General features: G+C 36.2%; 1 protein-coding gene across 1 annotated transcript in view; it reads left to right on the forward strand.

Moving 5' to 3' along the window:
* Window positions 1-14,058, forward strand: part of TBX18 (T-box transcription factor 18) — a 31,681-nt gene extending 17,623 nt beyond the window's left edge. The window contains exons 6-8 of the mRNA XM_064360865.1: window positions 2,222-2,286; window positions 8,000-8,094; window positions 9,193-14,058. Coding sequence (XP_064216935.1) covers window positions 2,222-2,286; window positions 8,000-8,094; window positions 9,193-9,917 — 885 coding nt within the window. The 3' untranslated portion in view covers window positions 9,918-14,058. The remainder of the gene's footprint in view (window positions 1-2,221; window positions 2,287-7,999; window positions 8,095-9,192) is intronic.
* Window positions 14,059-14,965: the final 907 nt, after the last annotated feature.

Below are 14,965 nucleotides of genomic sequence, written 5' to 3' on the forward strand. Positions count from 1 at the left end.
CATACTTAATGTATTATAATATATAATATATTTATAATTATATATTTAATATATTTATACTTATATATTAAATATATTAAAATTACAAATATAAATATATAAATTGTATAATATGCTATACAATAATATGTAATATATTAAATATAATTATATTAAATATATTATAATTATATATTTAATATGTTTAAACATATTAGAGGCAGGGAATGATTTTTGGGGAGAAAAAGCAATGCATGAGGAGAAAATAGCAGAGGCACTTAGTATCCTTTTAACAATCTCAATTCATCGTCTCTCTCTTTTTCCATCTCCTCTTTTTCTCTCTCTCTCACACACAAATTAACTGTGCTGTTTGTGTATTTTCTTCCATCCTCTGTGGTACAGTAAGTGCAATGCATTCAGCTTTTGGCATATGTTATGACTAACACTAATTAGTGAACATTGAGGAGTTAAGATGGTGAACAGATTAGAGGGGAAATTGATAATGGTAAAATGCAATCATATTTACTTTTTAGTTTCCTGGAAACTGTTTTTAAGAACTTATGGAACATTGTAAGCAGACTAGTGGTTAATAGCATGAGCTCTGCAGCCTGTGGGCCTTGGTTACTTAAGCTTCAGTTTAAAATAAAACACAAAACTGAGACAATAGCTATATATGAGTTGCTCTAGTAATTAAATGAATAGTATGCATAAAACTTAGCACAGCGTACATTTTATGCACTCAATACATATGTTAGTAATACAAATAATGATAGTAATTGTGTTATATGTTTGTTTTGACATGGCATCATTATATAAATCTGTACTTTATTAAAAACAATATTTTAAATGAACATTTACATTGCTTAACGTTTTTTAAACATTATTTTTATAAACAGAAAATTGAGGTGTATTGACCTGTAAAGAAGAATTCCTTCAATGACAGAGTGGCAGACATGATGACTTAATTAGCAAACCCATTCATTATATCGTTTATAATGTAGTTTTATCCACATACTAAGATAACATCATATGGAACACATGTGTCTTAAGTGTTGCGTGGCCGATTGGAGAGTGTGCACAGGCAATGCAGGGGGACTGCAGATGTCTTTTATCCAACAGTTTTCGTCCTTAGCCAAGATGGTGCAATTAGAAGTATGTTCATTAACTTTGTAGAGTTCATTAAGCCCAGGAATTTAGAAGGCAAAACATGATGTGTCTCTTAGAAAATAGGCTGTAAATTCCTGTGAGCAAAGTATAGATCTGGTAATAAACAGATGGGATGTTATTTATTAGTGTTGAGTTCAGGATGGCATAACTAAAAAAAAACAATACTATTAATGGAGATGATTAAATCATTTGTAAAAAATTTCCCCCTAACTCTCGATGTCTTAGTGGGCGAAAAGCTGGTTATGAGTCAACAAATTAGAACTCCTGTTAAAACTAAAACATCACATATAGGAACCATTTCACTACCTACATATCTCATAATATATTGTATACCTCAATATAACACAATACAGTTTATTTTGAAAGAAAGTTAAAAAATAAAGCATAATTTATTTTTATTCCATGTAGTATGAGATTTGATGTCATTAGAACCTTCAAGTAGTGATTACCTCTGGTTGGACATTCACTGTAGTGCTCTGACTAGGTTAGGACTCCACAGATAAAAGAATAAGACTTTCATATAAGAGCCACAAAGAATATTAAAGGAGAGGCAAAGAAAAACACAGGCAGAATATTAAAGGGGTGTGTATATTATTACCTAATTTTGAAGAAGAGAAAGCTGTGTAGGAGCTTAACATTTAAATGGCTGTTGAATAGAAGTTGGATAGGAGTTACTCCTCATTGCCTTTATTGAGAGAGAAACAGGATTAAACCATGTCTCAGAGTTAAAGGGAAGAACTTCAGTTCACAGGACATTGTAAAATATAGGGCAAGTTACCAACAGATGATTCAGAATCTCCTTTTCCAGGAATATTAAAAGCAAAACAAATTTATATCTATTAATGCAGATTGAAAAGGAACGAAGTATCTTTTATATAGCAGATGAATGTTCTAGATGATTTCTGAAATTTTCTTTTGCTTTACTGCTAGGATATTTAAAAACTTGAGGAATGAAAGAGGGGCATACAATAGAGTCCTCTAACAGTTAATTTTTGAGTTATTGTAGTTCTGCAATCAAGTAAGAACCTTACTTGACATTTATGTAAGATTCGATTTTTTTTTTCCTACTCTGCAGATTACTCGCCTGAAGATAGATAGGAATCCATTTGCTAAAGGCTTCCGAGACTCTGGGCGCAACAGGTGGGTCTTAGTGAAGACCATTCTGGTTGTGATAAATATGTTTGATATTTTATTATGAATTTTCTATTACAAAGTAAATGGCTAAATTTACTAATTTGATAATGAAATCATTTCTGATGAGAACCATTGTGCCTTGAAGGTAACTTATTTTTGTAGTGTAACGATGTGACCTACCCTAAGGTGAATGTTCATGTGTGATACTGAGCTGAAAACGGAGGCTCTCAGGGTGTATACTGCATGCTGTTTCTGAAGGGGACCTTGAAGAAGCCTGCCCTTACAGGCACAGAGGCTTCAGTATCCCAATTAAATATCCTCTTTGCCTCTACTGTTGGTTTAGAATTTCTTTGGTGATGATGCAGCTATCTCTATTGTCTATCGAGTATGATAGGGTCTTTCGTTAAGTCATATATCCACCTGGAATATGAAACTACTCTCTATTGCCAAGAGAGCTGATGATTTTTAGTTTTCAAATTTGTCTTTGCTCTGCTGACAGCCACATACTTTTTATTTTTTCTGTTTCACATTTTGTGGTGTTTGTACTAAGTGGTAGAGCCACAATGATGAATTCCACTCTATTACTTTTATCAAAAAGTGGATCACCTAATCTATGTGCCGCAGGGTTTTTGAATTTATTGATATGACTCTACTCCAATATAATTCAATACAACATTTTCTAAAATAACTGTTAGTAAGTAGTAAGAGAAAGTAATAATAGACTACAATTCTGCAAATGCCTTTTTAGAGTAATGCTTCTACTTAAACATGTTTAAAAGCAGCTTATCTTTAAAAAAGAGTGTTTTAACAATCTTTATGACTTTACTCCTGAAGTTATTCTGATAATCATTGAAAATCCCCAATTATTTTAGAAACAGTTTCATTTGAAATTTAGAGAGAAAACAATCCAGATTCTTAGTTCTTTCAGTTGATTAATTAGACAAGATGGGGGACAGAGTTTGTCTCAGAATACACTCAAGGGCTTGCAGAGACGTGATGCCATTTTCATATGCGGTGGCATCATTGAAACACCATGCAACATGAGGACTGAAATGCAGTTAAAATGCACTAAGAGTAGAGTAGCCTTCAATTAGTGCAGGTAAATCAGGAAGACTAATAGCAGGGATTTCCTCTGAATTTTTCACTCTGTAGGAAACTTTGTAGATATTCCTAACACATAAAAGTTGTCTGCTGTATTGAAATTATTTTGTTTTTTTAGATGTCTGTTTCAATGTAGAGAAAAAAAATTATTTGGCTTTTGTTTTGTTACATTAGCCCTGATTAACCTTGTTTTTCAGAGGTGTTTCTGAAAATTAGATGCAAATTGAACCATCATTTAATAACTGGAGATGGCCACGTAGTGAGGTGACTGAAGAGATGACTTTGGGATGACTCCTATTCTACCTTGGCAAATGCTTTGATGGAATTATTTTGTGATTTTTGTTATAGTAGAATAGTATTTGTCCATTTAAGAGTCTTGTATTACTTTCAGTTTCTTTTTCTTAAGTAGAAAAGGAATTTATTAAAACACTGAAATTCCAGGAGAGAAATACTCAGGCTTGAAGAATATACAACCAAAAGCTATATCCAAGCTATCAATTGCCCTAGCTAAGACTTCACTGCTACGGACTCAGGGGTCACATGCTTGTGTACAGTCAGTTCATTTTTGAAAGGATAAATTTAAAATATTTTAAAAAGTATATTTTGAACAGATAATAGTGAATGAATTTATTGATATGACTCTACTCCAGTACAGGTCAGTACAACAATATAGTGCAGTGGAAGTTGTTCAAAGGCATATTGTATACAAGAAGTGAGATGATAGATGCATATGACAAGTTTTCAGGAAGAATTCTAGATATTCAGCATAATGAAAATATATTTGGTTACTCAAATTTGGTCAGTGAAAAAGACGGTGGTATTGTTGAATATAAAATACTAGTCCTGTTGTTTGATATGGTGAGGTCAAAATGCTAGCTTTGGTATGGATTTTACTATCCCTTTGGCTATTTCAGGAGTATGTAGGCATGACATCAATGGTGCTTGTTACTATTTCTTTCCTGAATCTAAAGCTTTAAAAGTTTTGGAGGAACATACAGAAGACAGTGAATTATGTTTTAATGCTTTTTAAATTTTGTTAAAATCTAAAATTTTTATTTTTTCCAAGTGTTTAAACAATATTATAGTACATGAAAAGCATGTTGAGCCTATATGTGGCTTTCTTGCTAGTGAAACAAAGTTTCAACTTTTTTCCTTGCTGAAACTCTCTTGCTTATTATAGATAAGCTATTTACTAATACTTTTCACTTTGGAATGCTAAATATCTATAAATTATTATTCCTCTATTTAAAATTCTGATTGTAACATTTCCCATTGACAAATGCAAAAGACACATTTGGGGAAGAGATAATTCAGTCACCTGTGAACATTTCTAACTTATATATTAGTTTCCTTTAAAAAGACCAAGTTATATGTAAGACTTTGTGGAGGGCAGAGTGATTTGGGGAGCATGGGCATGGAGGGGTATGATTTTTTAAATATATTAGTAGAGAAGTAAAACTATGAAAACAAGTTTAACATACCTCTGGTTCTGTTGTGTCATTGTTAGTGTTTTTTAAAACAAATTCTATTTTTATTTCCCCTATCCTGTATATGAAATATGCAAATTGACAAGAACAAGAAATAAACATAGACTTGTGATTGTTTAAACTTTATAAAACAATTTGCCTTAATTAAAAATTATCCTTTTCTGACTATTTATGGCTCCACAGCCTATTTTACAGGAATCAGTAGCTTCGGCCCTTAAAAGCTCTCCTGCAAGACATTTGCTATGTGAGAGAGAATTTATGTGCTGAGAATAGTTTCATTCTTCAGTTAGGCCTTAGGTTTAACCCTATAAAATTTTTTACTCAGGAAGGTACAAAAATTTCTTCTCTTTAAATACTTCAGGAAAAACATAACCATTTAACTAAATAAACTTGGCCATTTGATAGCATAAATTAGGATGGTGATAAAATGTGGAAATTGTTCAAAGGCATCTTGTATAAATTATCGCCTTGGCTGCACTCCTGCAGGAGGTGCCTTTTATCTTTTCTTTAACTAGCTGGGAAAGGTCTCCATTACTGGAGAAAATGAAGGCTTTTTAAAAAATGTCCAGATTCAGCTAATAAATATTTTATAACTGTTTCCTGCAAAATATCTGAAATCCTTTCTGGAACTTGCAGTGTGAAACAGCAGCCTCAGAAAAAATATTGATTGCTCCATATCAGATCACTTGTAGCTATGTCACCTTCAGAGCATCTCTTTAAAGCTTAGGGTTATATATTTTACGATGATCAATAACTTCTCTTTAAGAATTTAGTTTATGGATTTGTATTTGAATCATAATAAAGTTTATACTGCCAAAGCGAATGATGCAGTAAGATACATCTCTATAGTCAATCAGTTTCTAAGTCCAGTGGACGCTTGTTAATTATCTTAGTAAACTCCCCTCAAGACTGCTGTATAATCACCTTGGTACCTTTGATATTTAAAACAGCAATTACTCAAACTCATCTGTGTGGTAATAAAAAGCTGTTTTATATTAAGCTGTGTCTTAACAATCTTTTGTATTTAAAATCATCTTATTTCTAGAAAGTCACAAAATTTAGTATTGGTATAAACTGAATAGAGGGTAATCAACTAAACATCACCCAGAGTTCATTAGTCCAGTGTTAAATACACCCATAGGCAACATGAGGTTTAGAACTGACCACGTCTGCCAAACTGCCCAGAAATCAATACACTGGTACAGAAAATATTATCGAGTGGCATGAACTTGGATCTGGCTTGTAGTTTGGCCACAGATACAATGACTTGTTTGGAAAAAAAATCACTTAGAATGAAATAATGTTAGGACTAATAGGGGTAATCTCATCCTCTCTTTGTGAGAAACTGAAGCCCAGGGAGATTAGCAAATTTACTTAAGGTCAGAGAATGAGTTTTGGTGAGTTGCAGTGCCAGCCTAGTCCTTCTGACCCCAATCTAGTGTCCTTACTACTAAATAATTATCTCTGTGCACATTGATTACATCAGAAGCCAGAGTCTGTTCTCTCTCAGTGTAGCCCAGGTGGAGCAGGTGCAGGTCCCCTCTGTGCTCTGCTCTTTTCTTTGGCAGCCCTGCACTATCCCCTCTGTGGGGCTACAGACGTCTCTTTGAAGTGCTCCCAGAGCTGCACCCCCAGAGCCTGTGACTTAGAGATGAGTCAGGTTTATGTGCAGCCTCATGAGATGTGTTCATGTATGCAACTCTGTGCATGTATACACATCTCCCCTCCACACATGCAGAGCTACACATTCTGTCACTAAGATGGGGTAGGTATATTCCTCCAGAGTGAGTACAGAAGTCAATTAGCAGACATTATACCCTGAACACTCTAAGGAAGCAAATTCTGTGTGTGAAGCCTTGGAACAGATGGACAAGTAGTGTAAGATAGTTTTGTCTGCACAAATCACTCACCTCTGGTGTTTAGAGAGCTTTCATCATATTGTGTGTGTGGTATGACTCTCTGGGGTGGTTTCCTCTAGTCTTAGTTTGCAGGTTATGACTTGGGGTGCAGGGACTTCAGAGGAGGTTGCACCTTCAGTCAAGCTATTAAAGATACCTGAAATCACACAGGAGATAGCTGAATATCATTGGAAATCCCAGGATGCAAGTATTTTCTACAGGGGAGCCACAGGTTTTATGAAAAGTAATGTTATCTAGATCAACAAATTGCTTAGGGCTGAGGTGATTGAAGGAAGAGTGATGAGGTCTCAGGTGTGGCTGTCTTGAGAATGGTCTAGTTGAGTGAAGGGCCTCATTCCCAGAACCCAGAGGACTTAGTCACTTGCTATACACAGGGGAGGTCTGAATCATTCATGGTAGGAAGTGGTTGATGTATGTATTTAGAGTAGTTGGCCTTGTTTTAAAATATACGTATGTCATGTATCAAACTTATCCTGTCTCTTTAAGTATCCATTCATTAAGTGTATTTCAGGACTAAAATAATTTGTGATATTAATAGTAACCCCATATACCAGATAGCCCTGTGAGGTCACCTTCCTGTTCTCCTCCCACACACTGCAAGGAGAGGCCAGTGCAATCTCTTCACGGCCCTCCTGTTGCTGGTAGGAGCCCAGCCTGGCTATACTGTGTGTGGTGGAGATTGTGCTCCTGAGAGAGAAGTCAGTCTTCTTTGGATGAGTGCTCCCCTGAGCTGGCTGCTGAGGCACCAAATGATGAGCAGTAATGCCTCTTGGAAAAGAGCTGGTTTTCCAGGAATCTGGTTTTCCAGGAATGTGCTTTTGTGGCAATGCCTTCCTCACTTAGGAGGAGAAGTAGCTGGACAGGGAGAGAGGGTGTATTCCAGGTCACAGCAGAGCCTTGGACTCACAGCAGCCAGGATGTCAGCTCCTTAGCCCAAGGGAGCAGCTTTTCACCCCTCAGGTCAGCTGAGTTTTCCTGAGAACGTTAACTGTTATCTTGGGTGGGTGGTTTTCAAGTCTGTCCTGCTGCTGGTGACAGAATGTTAGCCCATTGCTGAAGCATTTCTTCTTGCTCATGGCAAGCTCCTAACCTGACAGTGTGGGGAGTACTGTCAGTGCCACTGTTGTTTTGAGATGCTTGCTGCTGGTGAAAGCTCCAAATGTTCCTAACTAGACTTCTTTTGTCCACCTTTATCCTAACCCTTCCATTTAGAATGGGTTTGGAAGCCTTGGTGGAATCATATGCATTCTGGCGACCTTCACTACGGACTCTCACCTTTGAAGATATTCCTGGAATTCCCAAGCAAGGTAACTTGCAAAGTCTCCTGGGTCATAGAGACAGCCTGTTCCTGCCTAGAAGCTCAGGCAGTAAAAGTGTACAAGTCATTATGTATACTTAGAATAACGACCTCATCACCAACATTGTCCTACAGATTCCATCTGTCTTCTGCATGGTATGGAGATGGATCAGGAAAAAAATGGCTGTCATGGTCACAGATTAAATCTTAGACATCTTAGACTGTTTATATATTTCATGGCTTTTACCTCATCCTTAAATCTCATATTAAAATTAGAGGTGGACTGGTGGGCCCTGATGCCAGGTGTACTTCACAAGAAATTGTTGATGGTGGCCCCAGTTCACCGTTTCTTCACATCTTGTTTATTTTCTTTCTTCAGCAGAATTGCCGCTGGGCAGGGTTCTCCTGTTGGGTTAATGATGAGAAGGTCAGACACATTCAGACAAACCTCCCTGGGCTCATCTCTGAATATTTCTCAGCAGCACAGGGCAGTTTCTTCTCAGAGGGAGCTGCATGGAAAGAGATGTTGCTTCCTCTCTGGTCTGCTCCATAGATAACACTCCGAGCTCACTCCTACATTCAGGCTTTTTACCACCATGCTGCCCAGCTTCCAGTGAGAATTTACCATGCCGAATTTCAGACAATTACCATTGGTTGGACTGGGCTTTTAGATTATTTTGAGGCACTATATAAAACACCATCACTAGAGCAATGTAGGTTTTACAACCTGTCCAGCCCTTTGGAATTCTTCTCTCCCCTTAATTTCTGTCAAGTTTGCAAACATCAATCTGCCAGCAGATCCAGAGGGCACCATTGCCACCATTGGTTGGACGGACACAGGGTTAACTACTGTCTCTAAGTTTCACAGGACTGTTTATTTGTTGGACCTCTGCAGTTGTGTTAGCATGTGTTTCAACAACTTGTTTTCTAATTGGAAATGAGATTTTCCAACCAGGTAATTCCTTGAAAGCTGAGACCATCTTCTTTTCATCTTTGTAACGTTCACCCAACCTTTGCCTTGTAACAAGCTGTGTCTAGTTCATATTTACAAAATTGAAAGGAAAGGATGACTGTGGAGTCATTCTTTACATTTCAACTTCTTTTGTAGGCAATTCAAGTTCCTCCACCTTGCTCCAAGGTACTGGGAATGGCGTTCCTGCCACTCACCCTCACCTTTTGTCTGGCTCCTCTTGCTCCTCTCCTGCCTTCCATCTGGGGCCCAACACCAGCCAGCTGTGTAGTCTGGCCCCTGCTGACTATTCTGCCTGTGCCCGCTCGGGCCTCACTCTCAACCGATACAGTACATCCTTGGCCGAGACCTACAACAGGCTCACCAACCAGGCTGGCGAGACCTTCGCTCCACCCAGGACTCCCTCTTATGTGGGCGTCAGCAGCAGTACCTCCGTGAACATGTCTATGGGTGGCACTGATGGGGACACCTTCAGCTGCCCGCAGACCAGCTTATCCATGCAGATTTCAGGAATGTCCCCCCAGCTCCAGTATATCATGCCATCACCCTCCAGCAACGCCTTTGCCACTAACCAGACCCATCAGGGTTCCTATAACACTTTCAGATTACACAGTCCCTGTGCATTGTATGGATATAACTTCTCCACATCCCCCAAACTGGCTGCCAGTCCTGAGAAAATTGTTTCTTCCCAAGGAAGTTTCTTGGGGTCCTCACCAAGCGGGACCATGACTGATCGGCAGATGTTGCCCCCTGTGGAAGGAGTGCACCTGCTTAGCAGTGGGGGTCAGCAGAGTTTCTTTGACTCTAGGACCCTAGGAAGCTTAACTCTGTCATCATCTCAAGTATCTGCACATATGGTCTGATGAAGCCTTTAAGTTAAACAACATTTGAATCTGTCTAATGTATTTTCTTTCTTTTTCTTTTTTAAAAGCAATGTGGAAAGAAACTCTCTGTAGCTTATGAAATGTACATATAATAGAAAATGAAGGCTCACTGGGTTTTTTTACTTTCTCATGGTGAGATTGTAATTATCTATGGTATATATGTATGCTGTATATACATAGCATATGAAATATCACAGCCCCTATTGTTCCCCTTGCTTCATCCAGTTACACAGAGTATTGGCATGAATGTAGTATGTTTAAGTTCTCAGACTCTTAAAAACAAGATGGTAAACTTAAAACTTGGCAATAATACTATCCAGATGAACACTTATAACTTAATTTATCAGAAAAATGCTCTAAACGGTTTCATACTTCAGTGTTGATAACCAGCAATAACTAGAATGTAGAGTCTTGTGATTTCTGTTATTTTTGGACACAGTGTGAGAGTCTAAAATACAAAAGCCAGTTGAACTTAGTTTAGTTCTGAGATATTTGTAATCATGAAGGATCAGCTTTTTCATTCCTACTTATTCTTATTTACCACAGATACTGTATGACCTTGGGTCTATACAAAATCATAACCCATAACAATTATTATTTTCTTAAGTAAAGTAAACAAGAGGCTTGTGATTTTTTTGTTTTACATTTTCCATTGGGCACATAAGAGGTTCTTATTCATCTGCAGAGAACAAATTTCTAGTATTTTGGATTTTTTGCTTATTTTACTTATCAGACCATTAAAGAATGTTCTAGGAACATTTCTAAATTCCAGTTTTCACCAGGGGAGGAATATGTGATATGAGTGGAATGGCAAAAGGAAAATAAATCCACCTCAAATTTATTGATTCCAGTGAGAAATGTCTATCTTTTAAATCAAGGGTAATAATATTGTTAACTATACCTTATGTTTTTGTATAGTTTGTTTTTAAACTTAGAATATTTTTTTCCATTTTGCTTTGAGCTTCCTGACCCATGGTGTATAAGTAAAGAAAAATGCATTTATGCTAGTAATTTATATCTTGTAATTCCTACACATTGAATCCTTTTCCCCTCCTTAACTTTGTCCCTTTGCCTGTGTCTTTCCCAAAACAGATAGTTCCTAGGCCTGTATGGTGTTAAATAACTAGGTGAGGAATTTCAGGGGGTTATCTCCAGCAATCTGTCTTTTGCAAGCTGTGGTGCAAAGGCCAAGTCCCATTACTATAAAGGCCCTCTTGGAGGACTAGGGAGGAAGATACTAATTATGATAAAGGAACTATAAAACCATTAACCTCAATAGAATTTGTAACCTCAGAACTGGAGAAATTAAAATCAGCATTACAATTTTTAATTCCTAAAATAATATATGTATGGTTGAAGAGTTAAAAACAAGTAACTTTGATAGCACATTATAAGATAAATTAAAAAGGCTAAGAGTACTTGATGAGGCACATTCTCCTTCTGAGGAGAAAGCAAAATACAATGTCTGTGCATTGACCCATTACATTTCATGTATCGTAAGCGAAACAACATGATTTCCTCTCATTGCTAAACAGAATTGCATTAACTCATCCCTGGATCTGTTACAGCTCCTGATTTGCTGTTTCACTTTGAAACAGCACAGTTTGTTAGATATTTAGGGGGATATACTATTGAATTTACACAAGATGTGACTCTGTTTATACATATTAACACATTTCCTTATGGATTCCTTAGCAGTTCATCAAATTAGTAGTCATTTTTTAATTTAAAATTAGCTTGAAAGGGCATGAAATATTTGAAATAGGTAGATCTATATAAGATTTTTGTGTATGGTATTAATAGCTTGACAAAGATTTGGGAAAAGGCATTAAGAATGAGTCCATCTCAGCCATAGTGCTTGATACATAATTCAAGAACAGAGAGCTTTCCGTCTTGAGAAAACATGGGAAGTAATGCTCTATACCTATATGTATTAATAAGAGCATTTTCCTTTTTGTTGATAATTTCAGATGATACCACAATATGAGTAAAATTTTTTATTAATCTTTTTTTCTGGTAAAATTTTAGCAATATTGTACAAATGCTATTTTAGTTTTTACTGTAAATATTAATCACCATGTCACTTCAGAGACTAGCCTTTTATTGCTGAATTAAATGACATACATTGATAATTATATATCTGTATTTTATTAAAAAGTACTTAAAATTATATTAAAGTGTGTTATTAAACCCTTTTATGATTTTGGAGGGTAATCATTTGAGTGTCTAAAAATATTGTTCCAAGAATAAGTATACGCATGCATACCCCAAACACAAGTTCTGTAGCTCTCAATTACATGGCAGAAAGAAATGGGCCTGCTGTTCATTTTTCATGTGTTAAATATAATTTCTTGGTGTGTTGACCATGTCATTGAAGGTGAAGGCCCTGACAAATGTTGAACACATGAAAATTTGAATGTGAGAGGGAAGGGATGGGGTGGTATGTTTTGTTTTGGGTCGAGGGGAGAAAGGCAAGGTTACAAGAATGAGTGACTTGCACCACTGACTAGTGATGACAGATTACTTCTATGCCCCTTGACTAGTAAACATTCCAAGAGACATCGTGATGGGGTGAGGTTGCCGCTATCAAGACCAGTCACATTTTGAAAATTAACACTTGCTTCCTTACAAGCTCCTTTCCAGAGGTCAACAGCTTTTCACAAGTGAGGCACCCAATTGCTGACCCTTGATTTCTGGAATGTAGGGGGTCAGGAAACCTTGGTGGCCTCCAGAGGTGGTTGGGGCACAGTGTAACCTATATAAGGAAGGATCATACTCACTCTTTACATCAATTAGCAAAGTTTTGAGGAAAAGGAACCTCACTTTTAAAATGTAAATAGCTCTTCATCACCCCTCCAGACTTAATCCTACCAGTAACTCACACCTTAGTGTGAAATCAGTAAACAGTAGCTTTGGAGATAGCTGGAGGTTTGATTTGGAGGGGAAAAAAGGAGTAATTTTTATAGCAGGACAATTCAGGAAAGATTTGCATGGGAAGGAGAAGGTGTAAGAAGCGAGATCCCTAACTAAATTCTGCAGTATTCCATGAAGTCCTGGTGTAGGGCCGTTAAAAATCATTTCATAACTTCTTTCTGGAGCCTTCGTAGAGCTGGTGAATGCTACCCTGATGCTGTCTCTAATTAGAGAGGTTTGTAAAGAATCCTTTGTTGCAAAGTGTAACACGGCATTGGATTTCCTCATGATAAATGTATTGGCTCATCTACATGAAGGTCTTTCTAAGCTTTCCCTTTTAATTTTATTAAATTATTACTATGTTGTGTTTTACTCTCATCGTTCATCCTTTCTAAAAAGAAGCGCTCAGGTAAGTTGAGAGTAAGGTTAAATATGTGAGCAATGAAATACTCATACATGATTACAGTATTCTAGGAGCTCAAAGCTTAAAAATTATCAGTGATAGAAATGGACAAATATATTCAAGTATAGAAATATTCAATGGATACATAAACTTAGTATCCCTCTACATGCTGATAGATTTTCAATAATGTGCTTTCTTCTCATTGAACTTTGGTATGACAAGAACATCATTGCCTTGGGAATTACAGAACTTAATTTCAAACTATGGATTTCTCAATCATGATTTTGGGTAAAAAATTAGCCACTTTATGTCTCAGTTTTGGTATATGTGAAAAGAATGGCTGGAATGAGAATTGTTACTATTCTTTTTAGTTTCCAGTTCCTATGATCCTAGTGTATAAATATTTAGCTTAATATTTGGAAACTAGTTTTATAAAACTATTATATTTTTTGGAATATATTCTGTTTATTTTTGGATATATATACTGTATCTACGGCTCTACAAAGAACATAACACTACCAGTGTTATTTTCCATTCGTTGAATGATGGGGAATTTGTCCTTTAAATGGAACTGTGCTTTAGTTATATAAGATAAATTTTACTATTTTAATATTAGAAGGAAGCTACATTTAGTAATGTATTTGCTACTTTATAATGAATAGTAAAAGATATTAATAAAATTTTCTTTTCATGATGCTCTTAGTTGCATGACATTAAATTGTTTTGAAATAAGGATAGCAGTCTTTTATAATATGTGGAGATCATTCTAAATCCATTCAAAATACATTTAAATCCTCGAGAAAACTCTTGAACTTGTCTTTTTGAAGGATTTTATTCATACTGAGACTCAGATACAATAATATGAGGCAGTTTATTACTTTGCAATTCATTGAGTTTATACAAGGCTGAATCAACACACACATCCTATGTCCATATTTTTAAATCATATTAATTAGGTCACTAAAATTAGTAAAATGACCAAGACATTTTTTCTAAATAACACCTATATTGAGATACAATTCACATGCCATATAGTTCATCTATTTAAATTGAACAATTCAATGGTTTTAAATATATTCACAGAGTTGTATAACTATCACCACAATCAATTTTAGAGCATTTTTATCACTCTGCAAAAAACTCCATTTTTATCACTCTGCAAAAAAAAAAAAATAACAGTAACCTTCCTTTTCCCTCCACTCCTTCCTTATCACCAAGTCCTAGACAACCACTGATCTGCTTTCTGTCTTTGTAGATCTGCCTGTTCTGGACATCTATATCAAGGGAATTATGCAACATGTGGTCTTTGGGACTGACTTCTTTCACTTAGCATAATGTTTTCAAGGTTTATCCACGTTGTGGCAAAATGATATTTTATTCCTTTTTAATGCTGAATAATATTTTGTTGTATCAACATACCACAATTTGTTTATCTCTTCGTCAGTTGATGGACACTTGGGTTGTTTTCACTTTTTGGCTGTTACGAATAATACTGCTATAAACATTTCTGTTCAAGATACTGTGTAGACATACATATGCTTTCATTTCTCTTGGTTATATATCTAGGAGTGGAATTGCAAGGTTCTGAGGTTGCCTTTTGAGGAACCGCCAGACTGTTTTCCAAAGCAGATGCACCATTTCCCATGCTTACCAACAATATGCGAGGGTTCTAATTTTTCCACATCTGCACTGACAGTTGTTATTATCAGTC

The sequence above is a fragment of the Aotus nancymaae genome, unplaced genomic scaffold (assembly GCF_030222135.1).
Source record: "Aotus nancymaae isolate 86718 unplaced genomic scaffold, 86718_ANA_hifiasm-v0.15.2.pri h1tg000040l, whole genome shotgun sequence".
Taxonomy (NCBI): domain Eukaryota; kingdom Metazoa; phylum Chordata; class Mammalia; order Primates; family Aotidae; genus Aotus; species Aotus nancymaae.